Consider the following 25,841-nt stretch of genomic DNA (forward strand, 5'->3'; position numbering starts at 1 on the left):
ACTATTTATTATTAATATTTCGTATTCCACCATTAAATGATAAATTAATGATTCAAATTTAAAACGGAATTTCAAAATAATAATAAAATAAAGTCTTTTAAATGTAACATTTTGTTATTTCAATTACTTTTGTGTCATATTCTTCATAGCCCATAGCATTAAGTAAAGTAATCGATTGCAACAAATTCTGTTTGTGTTACCCTAAAACTTTATTCAATTAGTATTTGAATTGTATGATTTTTTGAAGAACATGTAGCTCTTCTTTTGAGAGTTCTTTGGTGGAGAAACAAATGACACCCATGAAAAATGTGTCTACTAAGAAAGATACTGTCGATCACATGATAAAGATATACTGGATAAACTGGGAGAAGACCTGGAAATCAAACTTATAAAGTCCATAAATACTAGGGTAAAGAACACTCTCAAATGCCTTTCAAAAATGATTCTTTATTTCATTGCTTTTTGGAAGAAGCTACAAACAGGGAAATAATGGCTCCTCCGTGTTCTTAAAACTGTTTCATACATAACACAACCTCTCTGTTTATCTCATAATAATTGCTTTCAGTAGAAGTCACTGTCATCATCATGATCTGTCACGTGTATCTGATCTTTTTTCTTCTCTTCCTCTTGCTGCTCCTCTTGTTCCTTCCCCTCCTGCTCCTCCTCCTCCTCCTCCTCCTCCTCCTCCTCTTCTTCTTTATCTGTCTCGTCTGCTTTCTCGGTCTCGCTTTTCTGGTGAAACTCCTGGTATATCCCAGTCAGAGCCTTCGCTGCTTCCAAAGACACTTTCAGATTTCCAATCACCTCCTTGTCTTCATCCACACTCAGTACTGGAGGAAACGGGAGACATAGGGGCAGACAGACTGTGAGAAAAATCGTATGTTTCACGCATGTTATCCAAAAAAGGGTATAAAAAGCATCCTACACTGCCTGAGTCTGAAGAAGTGCAATGAAATTGTAGAAAATCTTTACATAAATCTCCACCACCTTGATGGTTGCATGAGTTAATCAGAAGTTTGCTTTGAATTTGTTTTATGAGTCTTGGTATTTTCAAGTCAAACAGCGTCACACAAATACACCTACTGTCAATTTGTTGGTCGATGACATCATTTCCTGTGAGGAGCAGTTCCTGTAGGTCCAGAAAAGCATGTCCAACGTCCACACACTCCTCATCATCGTCCATCGGCTCACTGACCACTGTGAACTTTAACCTTGCCGTGACACACAGACATACACACTTCACTTTTGTGGTTTGGGTCCAGAGACATAAACTGACGTATCCATGATGTAATACTTGAAATACACAAATGACACTACCTGCCCTGGTTGGGGTCGGCGCCCTCCAACATGGTGTAAAGATACTGTCTGAGTGGAGCTGACTGTGAACCATCGACATAAATTACTGAGACAAACAGAGAGAGTTGGGGTTTATAAAGGAGCTTTGAAATGAAAACGTTGTAGACACAAACATAGACAAAGCCACAAGTGTAACCCGCTCTCACCTCGTGTGAAGTTGTAGTGAATCTCCTCCCCCTCGATGGGTTTGCGGAGGGACATGGGTGTTTCTGTCGTCTCCATGGGGACGCCCAGCAGCCGATATTCTACATAAACACGCTGCACTGACTCGTCCAGTGCAATGTGTGAGGACGGTTCAAATGTCAGGGACAGAATCTCCACCCTCAGCTTGTCTCCCTGAAACACAAGTCGTAAACCTTTACTGACGCTGATGAAACACACTGACTGACATATTCATCTCTTTGTATCATAACATCTGACCAGCTCATTGAAAATGAGAGGTCAACCTTATGCTAGATCCACAATAATAGCACAATGTGATGCTAAAAAAATCCATTTTTCTCTTTCATTCATTAATTTCCTCTCACCCACACAGTTATTTCATTTTTACCTTCCTCATTTTTCGTTTTGGTGGAATGATGATAATGTCGCTTTGTGAGGAACTTGACTCTGAGGACTCTGGGGCCTCACTGTCTCCTGCAGCAACTGTATAGTCAGAGAATAAAAGGTGTTGAGGTCAAATTGGTTATTATATAATCCTTTGCACATTTAAACAATGGCAGAGAGGGGCTTCAAATTACTGCTCTATATGAAAAGTGCAATGAGATAACTTTTGTTATGAGTTATGCACTCCATAAATAAAATAAAATTTAATTGAATTAAAAACTCAAAGCAGGTATTTAAGCCTGTTGTGTGTATATGAACAGTTACCGCTCTCACTCCTCTCCTCTTCCTCCTCCTTTTGATCCATTGACACTGGACTGACAGAGGGAAGATCCTGAGAAGAAAAACATAATTTTTTTTACTAATATGTGTTTCCAGGGAAACTCTACCAGATGTTTTTTTCAGGCCCGTTAAGAGAGAGAACGAAGTCCTACCTGAGTCCTGGCATCACTGGCAGAGCTTCTCCTCGACAGTGGTGTAACAGGTGATTGTCTGGAAGACGTTCCCTCTGAAGATCTTGAAAAGATTCAATTAAGATAATTTAAATTTATATTTTTATATTTTTTAGTAGAGATTAAAATTTACATTAGAATGCATTAACACATTTAATCTTGTTATGTATTTTGAATATTTGCCTTGAAATTTCAAATCAAAACTATTAAAATCTGTTTACACTTTTTGAAACTTCCTCAAGATCATCAAGCCCTACAATAATAAGAAACTCAGCAACTTACTTGCTTGTTGGCAATTGTGCGGGCGTGATCAGTCTCGGCTCAGGTGTCCGATGGGGTGTGCGCTGGTAAAAAAGGTCAGGTGGCCTCTTGGTGGATCTCTTCCTGGCTGTGGACTGGCGAGCGGCCGGCGGTCTCACAGAGATGGGTTGCTCTGGTCGTATGTTCTGTGAGCTTTTCTGTTTGACAGATGGAGGCTGAGGCTGTAAACGGATGAAAATACTAGTAAACAAAAGAGTTTTTATGCTTCAATCATCATGAAAAACTCACAGTTCAGCTGTGAATTTGATACCTCCCTGGGTGCTTAAAACCTTACCATTGCTTTAGTCTCTTTCTGGACTGCTTTGTTTTCTCTTGGTTCAAGTTGCTGAGTCTGTAGTAAAACCATAGAGGAACAAGTATTAAGCAAGGGTACGGGAAGTGTCTTTGAAGAAATCATATATTTTAGTATTTACACTTTTTTGAGGACTTCAATAACCAAAGTGCACTGACATGATGTTAACTGAACGAGGACCATTCCTTAAGATGGTTAAGATTGTTATTGCTTTTTATCAGTTTATTCACAAACAAAAGTACATAAAATACATGTACAGTTCCCCCAGAGCGTTACTGGTTATTCCAAAACCTTTTGACACACTGGAATAAATAATGTCACCTTCAATCTGGGCTTGGCTATGGGCCTCTGCGACACTTCAGCCGCCTCTCTCCTCCTCTCCTCCCTCTCAGTGCTTTCCATTGCTCTGTCCTGTCTTCCCTGTCCATCCAGCACGATGTCCACCGATTGTTGGAAGGGGTACTTCCATTTTATCATGACCTTGACCATGCCCCGGGGTCCGCCTGCTGGATCCCTCAGAACATAGTCACCTGGCAGGACAGAGGTGAAAAACAGATAAAAGCCTTTTCAAACTGCTGACTGGGAAGTGTGCCGTTCTGGTTCTTGAACAATGATACAATACTTCTAAAATGCAAACAGCAATGTTTCAGAGGAATCCGTATTAAATGACATGTATCCACCTTCATCTAAATGAATGCCTTCTCTAGTAAAGGATGCAAGTCAATAATGTCATTGTTCTGCTTTTCTCTCTCCCTCACCTCTGATCTCTCTGCCTGTAGCCAGGGCTCGCAGCGGGATGGGGGTCTTGGCCAAATAGGCAGGAGGTATCTGGTCATCGCTGTCATCAAACACATACACCCACAAACTGCTGGACCTGGGCAAAAGTGGAGTTGAATGTCGTCAATATTTTATGAATATATGGTTATTTAAAGCACTAACTTTATAAGAACTGAAAAGCTTTATAAAAGCTTTTTATGCTTTATGCATTAATTTGGCTTAACTTAAGAGGTAAGAGACAACTTAATTGCTAAATCAAGACAAAAAAACCCTTATAAAAGAAAGAAGGCTGAGTCACAAAAGGTAAATGCCCACTTCAATATAATCTGAATTTCTGACTTTTTTCCCACTGTTTCCAGACTATCATACCTCAGGTAATGCAACACATCAGCTGTTACTGCTAATGGGTAGCTGGTGGTATCATTGAACACCGGGTCAGCGCTGTACTGGACTGTTTGAGACACGTGAGGAGGCAGGTCATAGAACCGGTATGTCAGGTAGGCATCAGGAAGAAGTCCAGGCCAGCGAGCATTAAGGCCCACGCAGCTTTCCAACATAACCACCAACTCATTGGGGATCCCCCCACCGTAGTCATGTGACTCCTGCAGACAGCGTGGAAAATTTAGATTTAAAAAAAATCAGCAGCATCATATGTTTCCAAAAAACATGTCCCTGTTACTCTGATTAATCCTCAGACAGTTTTCTTAGGTAAAAAGTAGTTTTAAAAAATGTTCATAGGTTGGTCTGTGGATTACCCAGAGTAACCGTGACATTGTTTCTAAAAAAATTTACATCAAAAATCAATCTGGGGAAATAAAACCTGCATGGCAACATACCACTTCAGGAAAGTGAGAAAATATCTTATTTATATTTTACAAATTACAAATCTGTTTTTTTGATTTTGTTGTAAAGTTAGTGTAGTAAAGTTTTCTCCAAATACACATTCATCATACATACTGTCTAGTATAAGCAGACGGACTGAGTGATGTTTATTTGCACTACTATTTCAAAATAATGCCCATTAAATCCCACTCTTACCTCATGACCTGCATCTTGCCAGCCAAGAGGGATCTGCACAGGTCTCCTCTGTGTCGCTGATCTCCTGTCAGCTCCTCTCTCTACCACAGGGCCTATGGGCTCTGCTGGATTAAACAGGCGTGCCCAGAAATCCACAACACCAACAATTTCACCCTCGGAGCCTTGGAGAAAGACATGGGTTCAATGGAGATTACCACACACATTATGTAATACATAAGAACATTACTTCACAATCTATATAGAATATCTTTATATTGGCAATCGCTGCATGTTAATAGAAAAGAAGTATATTACTCTATATACAGAATTACTCACCTGTGATATTGACATGGGCCCCAATTCGCTCTCCTCTCCTTTCCATGGCACCTATGAGGGACATCTGCCCACTGCCGTGTGTCACAAACCTGACTCCTCCTAACGCCTGGTGGAGCTCAACTCTGACCCTTGACCCCTGACCTCCCAGCCTGCCCAGATCTCGGGCTGTTAGAGCGTAGCGGGACGTGAAGCCGTAGTTGGGTTGGCTGCCTGACACCAGAGGAGTGGAGTGCACCTCAAAGTCCAAGAGGCTGTAGGTGCAGAAGGTCACAATGTCTTCACCCCTGTCCACACCTGGACGGATGCTGCCCATAGTACGAAGCCCTGCTGGGGTGAAAGTGGCGGCCTGGAGGTGCAAACAACAAACCAAAACATATATCATGGAAAAGATGGGCTCCAATTGATTTTGAATGAAAAAACATCTGAGTTTTTTGGACCTTAAGGTGGATCTCCAAAAGGGACTCGCCAGCCCTCAGCTGTGAAAAAGACATGTCGTCCTCAATGGGCTGTACCATCTCCTCGTCTCCAGCTGGCCAGGTATACTGTATTGGTATGGTCCGTTTGTAGTTCCTGGGGCTGTATGCTAACTCTTTCAACTGGGCTGAGTACAAATTTTAAAGAAAGAGTTTTGAGATTCTGAAGGTTTCACTTTTTTTGCTGCACATGCTAACTACACATGTCAACACTAATCACTTCCTGTATGCCAATCAATCAGTGATAGACAGCACAGAAGTAGCTGATTAGGACATATATCGGACTTTCTTGTTCTCTTACTTCTGCTGTTTCCACAGAAATAAATTACCTTGTAAAGTATTGATCTGAAGCGCTCTTTTTGATAAAAGTTTGTCTTTCTCAACCATCCTCCTCCTGCTGTCCTCTCTCTCTCTCTCCATCCTCTGGTTGACTGTGTTCAACTCTTCCTTGGGAAGGAAAGTTTTCATTGGAGTTCAGTTCAAGTTTAGTTAAAATGGGAATAGACACAGGTGAAAGGAAGCCGAAAATGGACTCACAAGAGTATCCATGTTGATTACAGTTTTGTGTGGTGCACATGTATTTGACAAATGTTTAGTATATATGTGTCTGTGTACCTGCAGGTCTTTACTGATACGGTGCTCCAGCAGCAGAAGGTTTCTGGTTTTCTGTAATTCCAGCACAGTCTCGGCATGCGACGCCTGGATGTTTACCAGCTCGCGGGGCGAATCCTCCACCTTCCCATCAGCCCAGAGGAAATGCAGCCCAACCCTGCTCTCCTGCTGCATCCTGAATGCCTGTAGTTTGAAGGAAAGCATGCAACAAGGATTAAAAGCATTTTATTTTCTCTTTTAAAGCAGAGGTTTTAAAAGAGATTAAAAAATCGTGCAAACCTTGATCTGCAAAAGAGTTTCACTGAGCTCCTCAATACTCATGTCAAACTCCTGGAAGAGAGAAGAGAGAGATGATGAAAGCTGTGTCAGGATATGTGCTAAAAACAGGAAACCAACTAAGAGACTTATGTGTGAAACAGCTGTTCAGCAGTGTATTATTCAGTTCTTCAACTCTGACCTTGGTGACAGAGTCCAGTCGGTCCTGCAGAGAAGAAACCTGCTCTCTGTACTGGACAACCTCCCGTTCCAGGTGCTCTCGTTTCTCCCTTGTCATCATGGAAAACTCTAATCCCAGGAAACATAAATAAATGGCTCTTTAAACTGATGGATTTTTGGAGAATCTGTTGAGAATCCTGGACGATTTGAGGCTTTTGGTGTTTTAGGAGTCTAATTTAGTTAGTACATGCTGAGTCTCCTACCTCTTTCTCGCTCCCTCTGCTCCTCTAATATGTCCCTCTCCCGTCTCAGTTTCTCCATCTCCAGCTCAAGCCTGCCTCTCTCTTCCCTCTCTGCCTGCAGCACGTCCTCCAGTCTCTGGATGTCCGTCCTGCAGATGTTTTCTCCCGGTTTCTCCCTCTTCTGCTCTGCTTCCTCTCTTTGTTTTTCCACCCGGCCATCGTGGTTGCTTTGCACAGATAAAGTACTAAGAAAGAAACATAAAAGGAGAAACATAAAATGAGGCATTGTTAAATGTTAGGAATACATGGGTAAAGGACTTTAACTCTCACCTCTCTAGTAGAGTGTCATAGTTTTCTTTTATTAGATCTCTCTCTCCCTCCAGGTCTGATATCCTCTCTTGTAGCTGAAAGAGAAAGAATGAAACCTTTAAAAAGAAAAAGTGACAGCAGGTGACGTGATCTCTGGTCTCTCCTAGTCAGGATTATTACATGCAGATACAGATGCAGTACCTTGTCCAGGGTCTGTAGAGACATGGTGGATGTGGTAAGTTGTCCCTCCAGTGCCAGTGCTCTCTGTCTCTCCTGCTTCAGCTGTTCAGTCAGCTCCTCGACTTTCTCCAGCAGAGCTCCCTGGCTTTCCCTCAGTGACCTCTGACTCTGGGGTGAACACATGCCATGTTCCAAATTAATATGAGCACTAATTCATTTCTGGGTAAAGTAGCAGTTGTTGTTTGATTCTTGTGTAACAGAGCTTTTACCTCCTCCAGCTGATTCTCATAGGCCTGGCAGGAAGGAGAAAAGGCAGAAAGAAAGATATTTAACTTTTGACCAATTAGAGTTTAAGCATAAACGATTAAAGTAGCTATTAAAGTGAAATAATGTAAGTAGAAATTAATGATTTATAGAGAAATGATGTCATCTAACCTCTTGCAGGTTGTTAAACTTCTCCTGGGTGACTCTCAGGGCGGTGCTCTTGTCTGAAAGCTGCTTCTGTAGACGGATCAGATCCACGTTCTCTCTAATAGTTATTCTGACAGAGACATACAATGTTACCACATCATTTACCATTTTTATTGACATGGCTGTATAAGCAGTTGTAGCAGTAGCTGCAATAAGAGTGGGTAGAAAGAGCACTATAATGTGTACATACAGGTTTAAAGTAGCAGCACTGTAGCAAAGTACACTGAAATATATTCAAATAAAACTAATTTACTGATTTATAAATATATTCCAAAAAGTAGAGGAACACAAAAAATGCAATGCACTCCTCCACCAAGTGCACTAGCTGTATAATAGCACAAGTGATTCTAGTAGCTGTATTTCTGCTGTAGCCACCTGTGTCTGTCAGACTGCTGCTTCCTTATGTCTTTCACACTTCCCTCCATCGCTTTCTCTCTCTCTCTCAGGGTGTCTCTGAGCGCCTGGACAGTCAGCTCCAGCTCCGCAACCCTCACCTCCTCAGTCATACTGGACCTGCTCGGAGGGAGAGATGCGGAGGGGCAGAGGGAGGTCAGGGTAGAGTCACAAGGCGGTTGGGGAGTGAGGGAGGGATAGAGGAAAAAGAAAGAGTCAGGGAGTAGAATGAGGCCGAAATGATGAAGTGATCAGAGGATAGAAAACAGGAGGGATGAAAAAAAGAGGGATTTGTTTAACAGGAGTGCAGTGTGCAAAAGTGAAAAACAGTCTGTGGGTTTGGCAGGAAACTGCTTGTATGAGAAGTTCTCCAGAGAGCTATTGCACTTACAATCTCTCCATCTCTGCCCTGGTGTCTTCCAACGTGGGGCCATAGCGTGGCGGGGCAGTCTGGGCTGCCCTCCTGACCCCGCCCTCCACTTCCATACTTTTACCTGACAAGAAGAAGAGAGGGAGGAAAGTCAGAGGTGGAAGAGGACCTGGACTCCATTCACGTGCAATATTTTTTTACAAAGCAAACGCACCTTTACTGAACTTGTATGGCGTGCGTCCCCCGAGGTCCATAATGTGCTGCTTGGCCAGGCTGAGTTTATTTTGTAGCACACCTTTCTGGCTCTCCAGCATCGCCACACGGGCTTCCAGCTCCTGAATGGTGTCCTCCATGTCCCTGTCCTTCACTCCAGTGGACCCAGGACGGGCCTGACGAAGACGCATCAGTCTGGTGGACATCCTGAGGCAAGAAGGAGGAGGTTAAATCAGCCGTATTCGAGGACTTGTCTTTAGCAGTTATCGCTTTAAATTACATTCTCAAGCTGCAGGAGAGATGATTGTCCCAGCTACTCTGAGATACCACAGTGATGTGCCCAATTCTGCCCAATATGTCAGGTGTTATAGCTGCAGTCATTAGGGTATGTGTCAATGTTTCTGTGTTAATGCGCGTTACCTGCGTAGCCTCTGCTCCTGTGTACGCGTGTGCTGTTTTAGCACACTGTTTTCCTCTTGCAGTCTGAGACACAGGTCCTCCAGGTGCCCTCTGGGAAACCGAAACAGGCGCTGAGGATCTACTGAAGAGCCAGCCAGGAAAAGAGAGATTTAGACAGCCAGAAATATCCAAAAAGCACTTTCTATGTATGTTTGATGCATAGATAATTAAAGGGAAAAGACAGTTTTGCAACATGGTTTTACCTTTCGTCTTCATGACATGCTGCTTCTGCAATGCCTTCACATCACGTAGAGTATCTGGGGAAAACAGCAGGAAGGTGACATACGGACAAATTTAAGATCAAGACTGTCTGTATGTCTTCACACACACGCACTTCTATTGCACAATTGAAGGACCTTTGAGTCAGTCAATTTTCTTTGTAACTAACTGTCTCTCTTGCACCTAAATACCTAAACTTAACCTTAACTTAAAGCTACTGTAGCTCACTGGATTTTTGTTGACAATGTACACAATCTGGTGCATCCTCACTAGATCATTTGCTCTGTTGCATTTTAAATTTAATTTAAAGTCAGGCCAGTTGTAGTTGTTTTATGTGCAACATTGGTGAAATCTTAACAAATTATAACATTAAACATTTTCAATTTCCACAGGTAATATATCTGATGGATTTTTGGATACTAAACATTGCAGCACGATTATAGCAGAGAAATACTTATCACCTGAAGTAGTTCCATAATACCCCTGTCTGTACCACCAAATTGAGTTCAATGTACAAGGTCAGCCTTCTACTAATACTGACTTGCAATCCATAGATTCATTTGGGAGTTCATTTTAATTTCTATTTTGTCATAGCTTACATTGAAAATTAAGAAACAGGCCTGTCAAGCAAAACTGATCGTATCAGTGTGTATCATCATGTACACACAGACACACACCTGGGACAGTTGGCATCAGTCCCCCCCTCATCAGCCCCACATCTCTGACTGGGAGATCCCCGGCTGTCTCATCCATCGCTGGCGACATCACACCTCTCCACTCAGACTCCAATCAGAAAGCTCTGGTATTTGAAATGTCACATCAGCAAACTTGGGATGTCGACATCCAGGACTGCAGCAAAACAGAGAAACCATGACAGTATTCAATCTTGAGACCAACATGTGTTATATTTATATTTGTGTAATTATAGAGCCTTGAAAACATCATTCCCTTCCTCGTTTTTGCCTTTATGTTGAATGCATTGTACACTTCATCACTTACTCTGCTGTAGGGCTTAATGAGATCCAAGCTGCTGGAAGCAGTGCTTTCCATTACACACATACAGAGATCCACTTTAAAACCAGTTGTCATAATTGCAAAAGGTAGGAAATACAGGTATGCAAATGTAGTCTCAGTGACTGAGGTAATTAACTTTTTCAGTGACACTTAAACTCACAACCTAAATACTCTGAACACACTGTGTGTAATCTGCTCAAGCCGAGAGAAGCTGTCATCCCCAACTGTTTAAGTTTAGCTTAATTGTACATTTTTAAAGTTATGGGTCAAATGTGGCAATTCATAAAAAAATCATAAAAATGGTTTACTGTTTGATGGTCTACATTGCTGTGCACTTAGTGATAAACACCAGAAATCATACCGGTAGGTTGGTTTGCATTTTGATATTCCCTCCTTCAGTAACAGACATCAACGCTGAAAACTATAGTATCAAAATATTTGACTTACCCTTGTTGGTTGGCCATCCAAAGAAGTTTTACCTCTGGTAAAGAAATGCCTAGTGCTCTGGGTGTTGTTCAGTATAACCTACATGTGTCTCCGCCCTGTGCTCGGATGATATCAGTTTTAATCCGTCTTCATCCCTTCTTCCTTCCCCCTTTCCCAACCCCTTTTAGCTCTCTCCTCTCTCTCCTAATTGAAATTCTTTCAGGAATTCACAGCAGTGTTACACGATTACTTGCAATGACTGTGTGTTTGCGTGCATGCATGTAGTTCAGTGACATGCCAGTGAGTGTACAGTATGTGTGTATAATGCCTCCTTCCAAGACTCAAACCTGAAGTCTGTCTCGGTGCTCCATCTGCTTTGATGCTAATCCCATCTCTGTGCTAATCTGATTACAATCTAAGACGTGGCCTGAAGTCAGTTTTGTGGTTAGAATGCAATGACTGGGGATAGTTATTATTGAGTGAGGCATGTCTAAGATCTGTGCTCATGGTGTTACTTTTTAAGCGTGCACAAGTGAAGGGAAAAAGAAAAAGGAGGAGGAGGCGGGTTACAACAGATATTTTATATTGAGGGAGGGTGGCAAGTCAGAAACAAGAACTGTGATCCATGTGAGAAAGTAGTTATTGTTGTGAATGAATAATCAAATAGTGATGAAGAGCAAAATCTATCCTTTAATATAAAATACTGATTGTACCTCTGCACACAAGATTTAGGAAGGCAGTGTTTAAACATCATGAAGCAAAAAATACAAGTGTTTAGGTGACAAATGAAGTCTATTTATTGTACACTATGTACAGCCTTAATCTAAAACACCATGTATACCTTCGGGTTCATTGCTGGCAGAATAAACCACACTACTGCTTGATACTTCGGTCACATTTAGAATAACACAAAAGTTGATTTGTTTCATTTCAGTTTACAAATGGTGTAGGTCACTGAGGTGTAATTAAAATGTTCATATCAACACAGAGCAGTTTTATGCGGTTTAAAACAAAACACCATGACTTGCAAAACAGACGCTGAATATCCATTTCACATCAAATTGTTATGTCATCTAAATCCTCGCCTCCATTGACCACACTGACAGGGCGGATGATAAGAGGCGATTTGTTGCACCCGCTGTCTCTCATATCTGGGTTAAAAAAGGGAAACATGGCGTCAGTGAATTGGAAGTGTTTAAAGGAATAGATGTGTAACTTGGCCGTTGCATCGTAAAAGGACAACGTCCCGTCCTCGTAATCTAAAAACACCCCAACAACCTGCGGCCTCTGAGGCACACACAGCAGCTCCGCCTGTCCTGCACATGCCCGGTATTCACAGCCCTTCCTCAAACAAATAGCCCAGTAACCGTCCTCTGGACTCAGTGTGACCACGCCCTTCCTGTTGACTGACTCTCGAGCTGCGCCCAAGTCCCACGCTGTTTTGTCTCCCACTTCTACCTCCCAGTAGTGCCTCCCTGTGGTGAAACCCTGCGTAGCAAGAGAGGCTCAGGTCAGTGGGACTGTTCATCTCTCAGAGAGTGAAAAAGAACAGACATACCGTCCCTACAGAGATGAACACAAAGAAACCACATCTTTATTTACCCTGGTGGCGAGGACACATGGTGCCGTGTCAAAACGCTCAGGTATGTCCACCAGGTTCTGTTCAACATCTCCATCCCAGACCTGTCTCCCATCCTCTGACAGAACCAGCCATGGGTTGGCTGTCCCGGGGTCCAGATGTACATCAGCTGGTAGGCAGACATAGTTCATATGGAATTTAACTCCACTTTAACTTCTTTCTTATAAGATTAAATTACTATTTTTATTTGTAGTTTCCATCTTTGAGGCATCCAGAAAATACTGTAACAAATACTTGATGAAAAGTCACTAAATCACAGATTCTGTCAGCGTTACAAAGAGAAGTAACATCGGGCTGCATGCAAGTTAGCACTATTTTTAAATGTCCTATAGAATACAAAAGGATTTGGAGTTTTGTTGGTTGTCTTGTGGCTCAATAATAAAAAGTATTTAATATCAGACCTCTTTTATGGGTGACAAATCAATCAAACCTAATTAGAGCTTAAGCAATGACTAAATTATTCCATTGTCAGAAAATGAATCAGAAAGATTTTGGTAACTGATTAATAGATTTAGTAATGTATCGGCAACAAAAGAGAAGCCATTGTTGCCATACATTATGTTTTGATTTTGTTGAGAAACAGGACAAAAGATGTAACTATAGGAGAGAGACTATTTTACTGTCTAATCCAGCTGTACCTGCATACTGCTGCACCTTCTCATGCTCTGTAAGTTAATAAGAACATATGATCGAAAAAACAAAACAAACAACGTTCATATATTCAGTCTGCAATCATGACATTAAATGTAAGTAGATGTTGTGTCGCAGAATGCACTGATGCTGTCAAAAAATCTTTTTAGACGTTGACCTTGAATGGAAAGCTTCTTCAAAGCTGATTGAAGCTGCTCTTCAATGTCGGCCACCGCTCTCCTGACAGTCCCCAAACATGTTTCTGAATGGACGAAGATGTCAGAGCAGGCTTTGGCAGGTGGAGCAGAACTCAGAGCTGAAAACCTCTGACACAAAGAAATCAAATAAGAGAGAAAAGTAATCTGGTAATTAGGACAGAGGACAGGAAAAAAAAAATCTACTATCCATCAAACTCCACTTAATTTTTTTTTAGAAAACTCTCAGGCATCTCTGTTTCTGCTGTGGATTTCTCCCTCTCTGACTATAACATATCAAATCTCTTGCTCTACTGCTCTTTACCTGCAGAAGATGGAGGTGGTCCTCAGTGTGAGAAAGCTGCTCCATCTCACTTCTCTTCCTCTCCAGCTCAGTGATTTCCAGCTCCAGCTCTGCAATGAGCCTCTCTGCCCTCTGCTCTGCTGCTGCCTGCTTCCTCTGGATCACATCCACCAGCTCAGCCTGACTTCTCTCCATGAAGTGAAACAGAGTGGAGAAGACCTCCATGCTTTCCACTATTTCCCGCTTTGAGTTTTCCTGCAGGCATTGGATAATGAAATTTGAATGAAATGGATTGTGTAAAAACCTCCTCCACTCAAAAACATGTTTGCTTGTCACTTTATCTCAATGTTTGAGCTTCACTGTGCTGAGTTTAATACTAAAAGTCATCTGCTAAAAATGATAAACTTTCCAAATGAAAAACAATTGCATATTCACAGCTTCTGGAATTTTTAATGTGGAGAAGGAGTAGATTTCTAACAATATAATTAAATTGTATTTTTAGGAACAAAATAATATTTTCATATGTCTTCAAAAAGTTCTGCAAGGGATCTTTAAGTATAAACAGTAGTACCAATACATTCAACAAGTATTGCAGTATCAAATAATAGTACTAGTATAAGTAAATACAAAGCAGAATAATGATATATTTGTTATAGATGTTTTGGGACTATACTGTATATATATACTATACTTATATTTTTTAATGTGAATCTTTTGGGCAGTTTTCACTTCTGCTGCAATAGCCTAATCTTCCATTGCCCTTCCATGATCTTATGTCAACTCACTTTGCTGAGCTCCACAGAGTGTTTGATCTCCTCCACTTTCTGCAGTCTGCCTTGGATCACTTGCTGAACATCAGCCTGGATCCTTTTCAACTGAGCCTGAACATCAGAACAAGAATTAAAACCTGGAATCAAAGTCCAGGCTGCCAGTGTATCTGGTGGGATGATGGGGAGTTTTGGACCTCACCTTTTTCTGCTGACTCTCTCGCTCCACTGGGACGGTGTCATGACTGCGGTGGTCGGTCTCCGTGCACAGCACGCAGACGCACCTTTGGTCGCTTCTGCAGAACAGCTCCAGGAGCCGCTGGTGTTTTTTACACATCCGGTTCTCCAGCGTTGCCACAGGTTCAATTAGCTTGTGAGTCTTCAAAGTGGAAACTCTCAGGTGTGGCTCCAGGTGACTCTCACAATATGAGGTCAGACACACAAGGCAGGACTTCAGGGCCTTTGTTTGCTTTCTCTCGCATACATCACAATTGATGCATTTCCGTGCCATTGGCATCCCGCCATTCTGCCTTCTCGCTCTGATCTTCTCTGACATTTCCTTGGCAAAGGAGTTTTCACAAAGCTCTGGGCGGCCCTCAAAGCCTATCTGACATTTGGGACAGCTGATGGCGAGGCTGTCATCCCAGTGTGAAGTGATGCAGGCGAAGCAGAAGCTGTGACCGCAGGGGATGGAGACGGGCTCAGAGAAAACATCCTGACAGATACAACACTGAAACTGCACCTCTGACAGCAGAACACTGGGGGAGGCCATCACCTCAGAAATAAAGAAAGATCAGTGGTAACTGATTATGAATAAGAAATTAATTATTTACATCTTGAGTCACAGAGTAAATGTGTTTTGGTAACATTAACATTAATGTACAAAGCATATAGATTTCTTTTCAGAGCTTTAATCTTTGTTGTTTTTAATGCCGGCAATATACATACTTTTATTACAACCAGAAACATCTGAACTTCCTTATCATGAGCTTTAAACAATTCAAACCTGTCCACTGGCCAAAGTCCAGCTGAATTGTCACATGACTCAGCCTCTCACTCACTCAGAGGAACTCACTCTGTAAACTTAGCTCCAGACATGGATTGAATACACCCATTAAATCCAAAGACTAACATGCATGCTCCTTTCCACCCAGTGTAATTCATTTTCCTGCGTTTGTGTTTTATTAATGTACCACACTCCCATGATCTACTACACACCCCACCAGGGGATGCAGACTTCAAATATTAGTCCCTCCTATTTGCCATTTTACCTGCCCGGCACAAGACAAAGCAGAAACATCATTGAAATGATGGGACCTGTTTAATCAAAATGCTGAGACACACCCATCTGATATTTGTCTTGGTCTTACCTTGTTGCTGAATGTGAAACGTGACCTCTGAGGTAGCAAAGGCAAACGCTGGCACTGCAGTTGCGAAACCAAAGTCCTCCCCGTTTCTATCACCACTCCCTCTGGGCCTTTTTTTCCCTCCAGAGCTTTTCAACCACCATGTTGTTCCACGGGAGGGAGGAGTAAAAGATAGATCAGGTTCCTTACTGGGACTGTATTGTGTAGTATTTCTTTGTATTGTATTATTGTGTATTGTTTTTATTGGAATGAGAAGCAACAAGGAAGTAACTGAACAAAGCTCACTCACATTCAGCATTTCACCATTCCAAGGCTCTTTATTTCAAATGGACAGAAATGTACATTCTCACACATGATCTTTTATACACTGTTATAATACTACAGCAGTAATATCTTAACACAGCTGTAACAAATTTCTAAGCAGGGATGATGTGACTATTACAGAGAAGTTGAGGTTAGTTCAGTATTTTTCTTTTGGGAGTAATCCCTGCTAGCGCAAACATTGAAGTTGTATACAGTTCTTTCAAAACATAACATTAAAGCACAAACAAATGAAAATTCATAAAAATCCTGGATCAAGTGACCTCTAGCTCACATGCCATGTGTTTTTTAGGGGAATTCCCCAAATAGGTCAAACTACATTTCACTGGAATCGGATAAAATGTCTTTCCTATCATGTTTTCTTCATCTGCTTCAAGGAAAGCAATTCAAAATGTGGAAAGTCTGAATAACTTATAAGAACTAATAAGATCTATTCTCTGCCATTTCATCTTGTCTTTCCTCCGGTGATCTCACGTCTCAAAACTTTGAAGGACAACTGTGGCGACAATCCGTATTTTCTGATGACCTAGATTTTAAAAACGCCAGCAGAAAAAAATTTGTTAATACTGGCCAAAATATTTAGTAGATTATTTGAATTAAAGGGGATGCAAACTGTAACAGCAGTTGGTCTCACCTCCTCTAACACAGTCTGCAAGTCTGAGTCTGACAGCTCTGACAGTCAATGACTCTCATTCCACGTTCAGGGCAGGAACATAATCTGTTGAAATAAATACACAATATGTTACATAAAATAATACACATGCCAACGGATACCATTAATATAGCAAAGAATTCAACATCATTTGAAAAATAATAACCATAAATACTGTCTTTGCATAGGCTTATTCTTTCAGTTATTATATTTAATATATAATATAATTCATTACACATGAAAAAGTCTCACATGACATTTCTATGCACAATACTACTTTAAAAACATGTGAAAAGTTTGAAAAACTGCATTCGAAATACCATAAACATCCCAAAATGGAGCATTTGCATCAGATAGCAAACACTTTTTAAAAATAGTTATTGGATATACCATTTACACGAGTTGGGTAATGAATGAAACAAATGCATAAACTTACAAGGCCCCTCTGTTGTAGGATGCAGAGACAGTCAGAGATGTTTGTTCACATGGAAAGAGGAATATTTTCAGATGACTTGATAATTTGTTCTTTAAATCAGACAGACAAACTTCAGTTGCATGATATATCATAACCGAAGATAAAATGAAATGTAAATTTTTAACTTACACAAAAAAGAAAATAAGTAAATATATTGACAAGGAATTACAAGGTTAAGTTATGTTAACATTGTCATTTTTAAGGTGCTCAGAAAAAAAACAACAAGAAACAAAGACAACATGAAGTGAACTTAATTACATGAAAGAGGAAGGAAAAAACTTTTGAAATGTAACAAGGAAAAAAACCACTACTGCTGGTAAGTACTATTAACTGTTAGTGATGGGAAAAATTCATCTTTTTGCTGAATCAGATCTTTGAATAAGTTCAATAAAATCAACTAATCTTTTTTTCAGTAATTTTGTAATTTTGTTCATTTGAACTAGGCTGGTTATTGCGGCGCTGCAGCCCTCTAGTGGGCGATGTGAAAAACACAGAAGGCCGCCTGGTTTGCTTCAGTATAATGCACAAATTCACTTCTTGATCATTCTCTATCATGTTGCCACAACCAATTTCAAACCATGTAAAAACCACAGAAATATGATGTCAATAATGAATTGCCACTACTCCGGCTAAATCCATCCATTTTCACAAATGAGTATACAACCACACCAGCCATATATATACACAGTAAGAATTACTATCATTATATCTCTAAAGTGGTCATTCATACAGCAGCCTAACGTCCCTATCCATGAGTAAAATCTATTTAATAACATCAGATTTACGGGGAATATATTGAAGTAATAAGCTTGACACACTATATAAATAAACACACTCTTATTAAAATTCAACAAATTTAATAAAGATCTGGATAGGGCCATCAAGTTCTTAAAAGAACTCCAGCACAGAGGGGGGAACAAAGAAATATAAACACATAATCAAAACGCAGCAGTTTGGCAGGTCTGGATGCAGAATAAGCCACATCAGGTGTGGATTCTGCAGACAGAGAGAAACAAACATGAGCACGTCGCTCTCAAACACTGCCAGGTTGTTCAGAAGTCAAGAGCTTTGAAACAACAGCACGGGTCAGCTGTTAGCTGTAAACACACCGCAGCACTTTGTGGTTGTGTTAAGGGTGTGTTAATATTTTAATGACTGGGTCCGTTAAGGTAATTCGGCTCCTGGTAGAACCTGCCAGGGTACTGAAGTGGACCGGACCAAGAATAACTCTCATCAGCTGTTAGCTGTAAACACTAGCAGCACTAACGTTGCAGTATGGCTGTGTTAACGCTATAGCACATCATCACTGCACTGTAAAGACATTATGCTTTATTAAATGTCATATAGGCTAATTAACAAACTATCCATCTAATGTCACTCAAGTGACTGTTATGTGACAACCGGCTTGCCTTATTCTCCAGCGCTGGCAGTAACTCAGCCTGCCGAATGAACGAAAGACTCCGAGGACCCATGTTAGTGGGGAACTAAATGGTAATTCCTGCTCCACAGTGGCCGAGCTGTCATGTGACAAATACGCTCTGTGCACAAGTGTAGTGACGAACTTCGGCTGTTACCAGAAGTCGGCATATCAGTTTCTGATTTCTTCCACCCAAAATGTCAGCATTACTGTTTACCAGATGTCTCCAGGAACTGCCTAAAATAAGCATCAGCAATGTCCATCTTATTGTTGATGCCTGGTCCCCGGCTGCAACAAGCAAGCGGGACAAGGGATTTAAACTCTACATATCGAGTTATCTGCACAACTACGAGAGTAAGTACAGGAGTTTAATGTTTTGTGTAACACAGTTAGCGGCTAAGCTAGTTAGCGACAAGTCCATTTTTAGTGCAGTATAGAACGTTGTTTTCTCAATTTTAAACGCAAACTGTTAGTTCTTGTGCTAGCTATATTATCATGTGTATTCACTTTCTGTCCCTCTCAGTTTCTAGTAAAGATCAGGACACAGGTGAAGTTGTTGTCAGGGCACTGTGCTACAGGTGCATGAGGAAAACCTCACAGTGTGAGTGTATGGTGAAGCTAGGATTGATAAGCCAATAGTTACTTCCTAATTCCTAATGTTCCTCTCTATGAAGAGGGGGCTCGAATTAGAGGCAGATGCTATTTGGGAATATTGCCAAATTAAAAGAGTCAACCACTACCCCTGTGGATTTGTGATACACCCCGACTCTCCTTGGCTGGGGGCGTCTCCAGACGGGTTAATCTTTGACCCTTCAGAGCCATATCAGTTTGGGCTCATTGAGATGAAGTGCCCAAATGTTAAAACCTTGCGTTGACTGCCCATATCTCCAAATGAAGTGAGGAAAACTGGAGCTAAAACAAACACACAGTTACTACTGGCAGGTGCTACAAGGGCAGATGCTAATTACAGGAATGCATTGGTGTGATTTTGTAGTGTCAGCTGAGGAAAACGTATTCATTCAGAGAATTTACAGAGACATTGATGTTATTGATGTTATCAGAGAGAAAGTAGAGTAAGTTTATTTCTACGTCTACTTGCAGAAATGTCTGCATCAGGTCTAGGTAAATGTTTTTAATGCTGTGTTATTTTTAACTGATCGTGAATTGTTTGTTATGTTAAATTTTATGCATCTTAACTCTTTATGGTAAATGTTTTTCATGAATTGCACTGCCTTCAAAAACAAGCAAACACAATAAAAGTCTTTTGCTGCCCCAAGAAAAAGACCAGCTATTTATTTACCATTGTACTCAAGAGAAGACAGACATCTGTAGCACTGCAGATAAGAAGGATTATAAGAGTTAACTGTTAACACTTTTAAATAAACTGTAGAAACAACCGAAAATCTGTTTTTGTGCAGCCACCGCGAACGAAGGCTGGTGTCTTTCGGGAAACGGTGGAAGCTCAAATGGCTGTTATACTGACCTGAAGCTGAGCAAAGTGGCACACAGCAGTGCTCCTTCGACCCACACACAGTTCTTTGCAATTTAAAGGAGTCACGCACATTGTACTTCTTTTTCTGTATAACGGGAGAACTCATGGTCCCGTTATTTTTACCGTAGCGGATGAAAACAGGAAGTAAACCGGAAACTAGAATGCCGACTTCTACACAAAGTGGAAGTTTGTCACTACACTGGCGCACAGAGCCTATTAACGACTCAAATCCAGAGACCCACAGGGAGGCCTATGAGTCACAAACTCATGCAGCTGTCATGTGACGAGTGAACGTAGTCCAAAACCATTCACGCATGCGTGAAAATGAACAAGTTACTCACTGAGACTACTCGTTCCTCCTGAGTCATGTAAAAGATTAGGTCAAATGAATGAAAAGTTCACTAACGACACAACACTACAAGCACTGCAACAACCGCACTGTACTTTTCACTTCTGTGTGTGTTAAATTAATAAATTAGTGCTTCAAAAGTTCCACAACCATAACGAGCTCTATTCAAGGACAGATCACCATGGTTGCTGTATTTTTGTTTTGCTTTACTGTTTATTTTAAAGGTTAGCTAAATTTGCGTTAGCATATTGCGCGGCTGATGTGGCTAGGTGGTTTGGCGATGTTGGACTAATGTTGCAGTCCTGAGGGACAGTTGAGAGAAACTGTGAACGGTAAGCCTCATCTGAAGCTAACTAATTAATGAGCGTAGTGTATCGGATGCCTGCAGCTATTTTTCATGATGGTGGAAATTGAGTTATAATGTTATTACAGCGCAGTGGTTAGTTGTGCACAGACCATTCTGCTCCGCACTAGCATGCGTTGCTGTGGGATGTAAATTGACTTGATAGACATGCCCTGAAGGTAACGCTGTAGCTAACATTATGTGTGAAAAAGACACGGTCAAACTACAAAAATGAGTTTGCTTGGCAATGTTGTTGACTAGCACCCAACAGCTAGCTTGCATCGGCCATAAAGCTGCTTTTAGCGGCTCGCTGTGCAGTGAGGTGACAAGACACAGACACTCTTATTATGCTATATGGCACCAAATGACTTCATCGATGAAAAATGCGCTGTTGAGTCCCAACATGTTACCGTGCAGGAAATTACTTAACCACTACAGCCCTATTTCTTTACGCATAGTAAACCCTAAAACACACTAAGTCATTATGTAAAATGATGCTTCAACTAGTAAGATATACCAAGAAATACTCAACAAGATCCTCAAGCAGAGGTCTGTTGTCTCTTCCAGAGGCCTGATTTACAGTTTTTTTTGCTGCTTCCACACAAAATCTTTACTTCACACAATTTTTGAAACCTCTCACTCAAAGAGCAAAACCTCATCTCAAATCTCCAAAAAGATTAGCTATTTCTCAGCCTCAGTTTTCTATTGCATATAATATTTTTTCAAAACACTACACACAACTCTCTACCTAAAACACAAAAATCTAACAGGAAGCGACCTGCTGTCCTTTTCCAAACACAACCAATGAAAATGCTACACTTATTCACCAGGTCACACAGCCACTCCTCACATGTGCAAACACTAACTGCTTTTCTGATCACTAACCAATCACTGCTTTAGTATACAGTAGACCTATACATAGGTCATAGGTCAGAGTAGCTGTTTTGAACATTGGAATGTAAATGGTATATCCCATAACTTACTATTTTGAAAAAAGTGCTCCTTTTTAGAATTTTTCTGGTATTTCGAATGCAGTGTGTCATTTTGAAGGACATATGAGGCATTTTGCTTTTTGTGTGAGCAGTTTGGAGAATTGTGTTTATAGTTTTGAAAAAAGGAGACATAGTTTGGAAACGTGTGTAAGCAGCAGCGTTGGGCAGTAACGCGTTATGCAGTAACAAATTTATTGAAGCAGATGTAGCAGCACTGTTACTGAGGCAACTAGGTAGGGCTAGTTCATCAAGGTTGTCAGCTAGTGAACAGGATGGTGTATCGGTCAGGACACAGGAATGAAGACGAGGAGATGTAATTTCTTCCTTCAACTGTATTGAGCTCCAGCAGTACTATACAAGCACAGCAATGTGAAACTTACAGAAAGAAACTGGGGCAGCTACTGCCACTGATGTTTGGAATCGTCGGGAGTGGCATTACAGTTTTTCTCATTTGCTAAGACACTAAATGAAAGTGGGATCCGCTTGATCTTTATCATCACATTATTAGCACAGCAGAAGTCTTCTCTTGCAAATGTTTAAACACTTTTTCATTTGTTTCACACATTTTTCACACCCTTTGTCAAAACAGTTACCATCTAATCTCTAGAAAGCTGATAGAAAGTACTTGCATTATTATAAATTTCTATGCACCTGTGTGAAACTCATTTGCACAACTCTTCAATCAGCAATCAGTCTTCACCCATCTATAAAAGATGCCACCTCTGTGTTGCTATTTGCAAGCATGGATCAAAGAGGCCATAGGCACGGAAAGAGGCCATGGCAGAGGGGCCCGAGGAAGAGGAGTTTGTATGCGTGGTGGAGGAGCTGCAGCAGCAAGAGGACGAAATCGAGCTCAAGTTTCAAATGAAATTCAGGTAACAATTATTGACCATGTCATCAATATTGGCACTGTGGCATCTATTGTCAGACTTTTCCGGGAATGAGAATAGGTAATTCACAGTGTTACTGTAATGTATACCACTGTGTGTTTCAGCTTTACTGTATTGCCCTGTTAGCAGAACAAACTGTGTCTACAGTAATGCAGATGTTTTATCAATCCCATTTATGTGACTGTCATACAGTAATGTTAATTAATGACTATTACTTTTTTACAATTACTTTATAGAATCCAGACATTACCACACACTGGTGGCAGAGGAAAGATATTTAGTATTGAACAGGAGTCTGCCATTGTAGATATGGCAAACAATGCAATCAGACTGCGTGAAATCCAGGCAGCAGTAATTGCAGATCAGGGAGCATTTAGAAATATAAACAGTGAGAGTTTGGCAACTATAGATTGAGTCCTTAAACAAAACCATGTCAGAATGAAGCAACTGTACAGAGTCCCATTTCAAAGAAACTCTAACATCGTAAAGGAGGCATGATTCCAGTATGTGCAGGTACAGATTTTTTATTGTAATACCTTGTTTACCACAGTTACATGCGACTGGAATAATTTGCTTTATTATTTGCTTTTTCTTAGAGAATAATGGAGCTTGAAGCTGAAGGGGCACATCACAAATTCATTTTTGTGGATGAAGCCGGCTTCAACCTCTGTAAAGTGAGGAGACGTGGGAAGAACATCATTGGGCAGGGGGCCACTGTCACCGTGCCAGGTCAGAGAGGTGCCAATATCACCATGTGTGCTGCCATCTCCAATGATGGGGTCCTTTGCCACATACCAACTATTGGCCCATACAATACAGAACGCCTCATCACATTTCTTGATGCATTGAAAGAAATACTAATTCCACTCGAAGACAGAGGGCTTTTGAGGCCTGGCATGACTCCGTATGTCATAATTTGGGACAATGTGGCTTTCCACCACTTTCGCGGAGTTCTTCTCTGCTTTGAGGTGGAAGGTGTATGATCACCGGCCATATGAGCAGATGCCCCTCCTGGAGGCAATGATTGCTGGTTGCCTGGCAATAGGTGCAGAGGACTGCCAGGGATGGATACGCCATGCAAGGAGTTATTTCCCTCGGTGCATTGCAAGGGAAAACATTCAATGTGATGTTGATGAGAACCTGTGGTATAATTGTCAAGAACGAATGGACTAAATGTGAAAGATAATATATATATATTCTTTTTAAAAAAAAGGTATTTCCACCCATAAGTTTCCTTTGGTAGCGTTTTTCCCCCCAGTGTCCATTTGAGTTTGTAAAGCATCATTTTTCATATTGATAGCTGTATTTTGTATTTTATTGTCCATTGTGTAATGATTGATTGAAAGAATAAATTAATTTGACCACAAGTTGTGGTGTTTGATGGAAATATTTGCTTATGTTGTATGTTTTTAATGTTTTGTGAGTGTCATTTTGGCCATTGAGCTTCAGTTTTATCCTGTGTGTTAACTGTTTTGAAAATGATGTGATGGGAAAATGTGGGCAATGTGTTTAAGCAATCGAGAAAAACTGTAACGTAATGTTTTGTAACCACTGAATACTGCTCTTACAAGTACGCTACATGTGCAGAAAAACAGCTGTTCAAAAGTCGGGATTTACTTGCCTTATTTATATTTAAGAAATGTTAGGCTGTATGTGCTTTGTAAAAAACATACTCCTTGCTTCTGTTATGAATATGATATTAAAAAGTCAGTAGAGACTGCTTTGTTTGGGGGTGAAGGAGGGTGGTAGTGAAAGCAGTGTTTCCCATAATTAGCCTATACTTTGGATAATTATCAATGCTGACCGCCACATATGGATATTCTCATTTTTTTACTAGGCATAATTAAAATCATATTTGATTGAGGAGCATTTATTCTTGCAGCACCTCCTCGCTCGCCTGCCTGCCTGAGAAAATCAGGTTAGCTAAGTCTAGAGTGAAATCTTTGAAGTCCCTTCTTTCTATAGGAGAGCCTTTTCTAATTTGAGTTGACTTTATTTTTCTTTTCCTTTTAATTGTATTTTAATTTCTTAAAAATGCTTTTTTGTTTTTATTCTTTTCTTGTTTTATCAGTTATATCTTAAAACCGGCACATTTTACAACTTTTCTGCCTTTGTGAAAACACCTTGTAATATGGATTTTGAACAGTGTCCTATAAATAAAGATTATTATTATCATTATTATCAGCACATGCCATCTAACTCAAACAAACAGCAGAATAATCAAACAAGAGGCACCTGTCAGCATAAAATGATCAGTCCATAATCCATGAGGGAGACATTTGAAAAAATGCAATTTGATGCAGTGTTAATTAATTCTTACTAGAATGTGTAAACCAACTCCACTTACAGTACCTTTTCAATGAGATAGTGTGGAGAGTATGGCGCTCAGCTGCTGCTGAATTTCTAAAATGCTCAGCAGTGTTGGTGTTAAGACCATGTTAAGCAGGATGTGCGATTCCTTGCCAAAGATTGGCTGAAGCAAGCTGCCTACTTCCTGATCCCAGCTGGTGATCTGCACTGGGTTGCACCAACTATGTGTAAGTTCAAACTTAGCCTAGTTTGAACGAAATTTCTAACTTAAGTCGGAGTTTACGTCCTACTAATGTTTTAAGGGTTACACCAGCTGAAATACGTCCAACGTAGACATAAGTTTTTAAAAACATAGATTTTGAAATATGAGGGGGATAATGGCTCCTACGCATATATAAGTTATAATGTTACGGGCACCGTTAAAGTTGTAGTTAACGGTTTTACCACTCGATGTCACTGTGAGACTAGCTGTAGATTAAGGTTTCATAGTTATCAATTTATCATAATTATTTGTCCTTGTATAGGTACCTTTTTGTTGGTGTTTTGTTGCTATTTTTAGCCGTTAGCCTCTTCAGTATTGCAAAATGTTGAAAGAGAGAGAGACAAACAGATGACAAAACCGTAATAAACTCTGTTAAGAATAGTGCTGTTCACTGATTGGCCATGGGATGTGTAAACGTCATTTTCTGCGACACTGTTTTGATGAGTATGAGTATGCAACGCCAGAGT

The 25,841-nt window shown here is 40.7% G+C and overlaps 2 protein-coding genes across 4 annotated transcripts; both read right to left on the reverse strand.

Annotated features, from left to right (window-relative positions):
- Positions 1-434: 434 nt before the first annotated feature.
- Positions 435-10,295, reverse strand: rpgrip1 (RPGR interacting protein 1). Its single transcript, XM_038730469.1, has 30 exons — positions 10,208-10,295; positions 9,515-9,568; positions 9,273-9,390; positions 8,854-9,059; positions 8,661-8,763; positions 8,252-8,389; positions 7,841-7,946; positions 7,675-7,698; positions 7,427-7,573; positions 7,247-7,320; positions 6,938-7,161; positions 6,697-6,803; positions 6,519-6,569; positions 6,243-6,422; positions 5,957-6,074; positions 5,592-5,755; positions 5,155-5,500; positions 4,834-5,000; positions 4,171-4,400; positions 3,783-3,898; positions 3,346-3,554; positions 3,007-3,063; positions 2,694-2,893; positions 2,394-2,475; positions 2,227-2,293; positions 1,907-2,001; positions 1,503-1,692; positions 1,318-1,402; positions 1,084-1,211; positions 435-830 (listed from the first exon to the last, which is right to left on the reverse strand). The coding sequence occupies exons 1-30, from the start codon at positions 10,293-10,295 to the stop codon at positions 562-564; spliced, it is 4,143 nt and encodes a 1,380-aa protein (XP_038586397.1). The 3' UTR covers positions 435-561.
- Positions 10,296-11,642: 1,347 nt separating this feature from the next.
- Positions 11,643-16,012, reverse strand: btr33 (bloodthirsty-related gene family, member 33). 3 transcript variants are annotated; one of them, XM_038732419.1, is made up of 8 exons: positions 15,875-16,012; positions 14,707-15,279; positions 14,523-14,618; positions 13,759-13,992; positions 13,418-13,565; positions 13,248-13,274; positions 12,573-12,718; positions 11,643-12,458 (listed from the first exon to the last, which is right to left on the reverse strand). In XM_038732419.1, exons 2-8 carry the CDS (start codon positions 15,274-15,276, stop codon positions 12,027-12,029), a joined length of 1,653 nt encoding a protein of 550 aa, XP_038588347.1. In that variant the 5' UTR covers positions 15,277-15,279; positions 15,875-16,012; the 3' UTR covers positions 11,643-12,026. The 3 variants fall into 3 exon arrangements, with proteins under 3 accessions (XP_038588347.1, XP_038588349.1, XP_038588348.1); XM_038732421.1 differs by lacking the exon at positions 13,248-13,274; XM_038732420.1 differs by having other exon boundaries at positions 14,707-15,937.
- Positions 16,013-25,841: the final 9,829 nt, after the last annotated feature.

Source organism: Micropterus salmoides, unplaced genomic scaffold (genome assembly GCF_014851395.1).
Source record: "Micropterus salmoides isolate LMB-PRFRI ecotype aquatic unplaced genomic scaffold, ASM1485139v1 Ms_hic_scaffold_2, whole genome shotgun sequence".
Classification (NCBI taxonomy): Eukaryota; Metazoa; Chordata; class Actinopteri; order Centrarchiformes; family Centrarchidae; genus Micropterus; species Micropterus salmoides.

Bases quoted from the DNA above. Each gene is read 5' to 3' on its own strand.
- rpgrip1 (XM_038730469.1), bottom strand. From the start codon at position 10,295: ATGTCGCCAGCGATGGATGAGACAGCCGGGGATCTCCCAGTCAGAGAT. The intron at 8,764-8,853 runs GTGCGTTTGCTT...TCTTCTTGTCAG, and splicing joins GCCATACAAGTTCAGTAAAG to GTAAAAGTATGGAAGTGGAG. The intron at 7,321-7,426 runs GTACTGCATCTG...TTTCTCTTTCAG, and splicing joins CTCTACAGACCCTGGACAAG to CTACAAGAGAGGATATCAGA.
- btr33 (XM_038732419.1), bottom strand. From the start codon at position 15,276: ATGGCCTCCCCCAGTGTTCTGCTGTCAGAGGTGCAGTTTCAGTGTTGT. The intron at 13,566-13,758 runs GTAAAGAGCAGT...TCTTTGTGTCAG, and splicing joins ACCACCTCCATCTTCTGCAG to AGGTTTTCAGCTCTGAGTTC. The intron at 12,719-13,247 runs GTACAGCTGGAT...TCTGCCTACCAG, and splicing joins GAAGGTGCAGCAGTATGCAG to CTGATGTACATCTGGACCCC.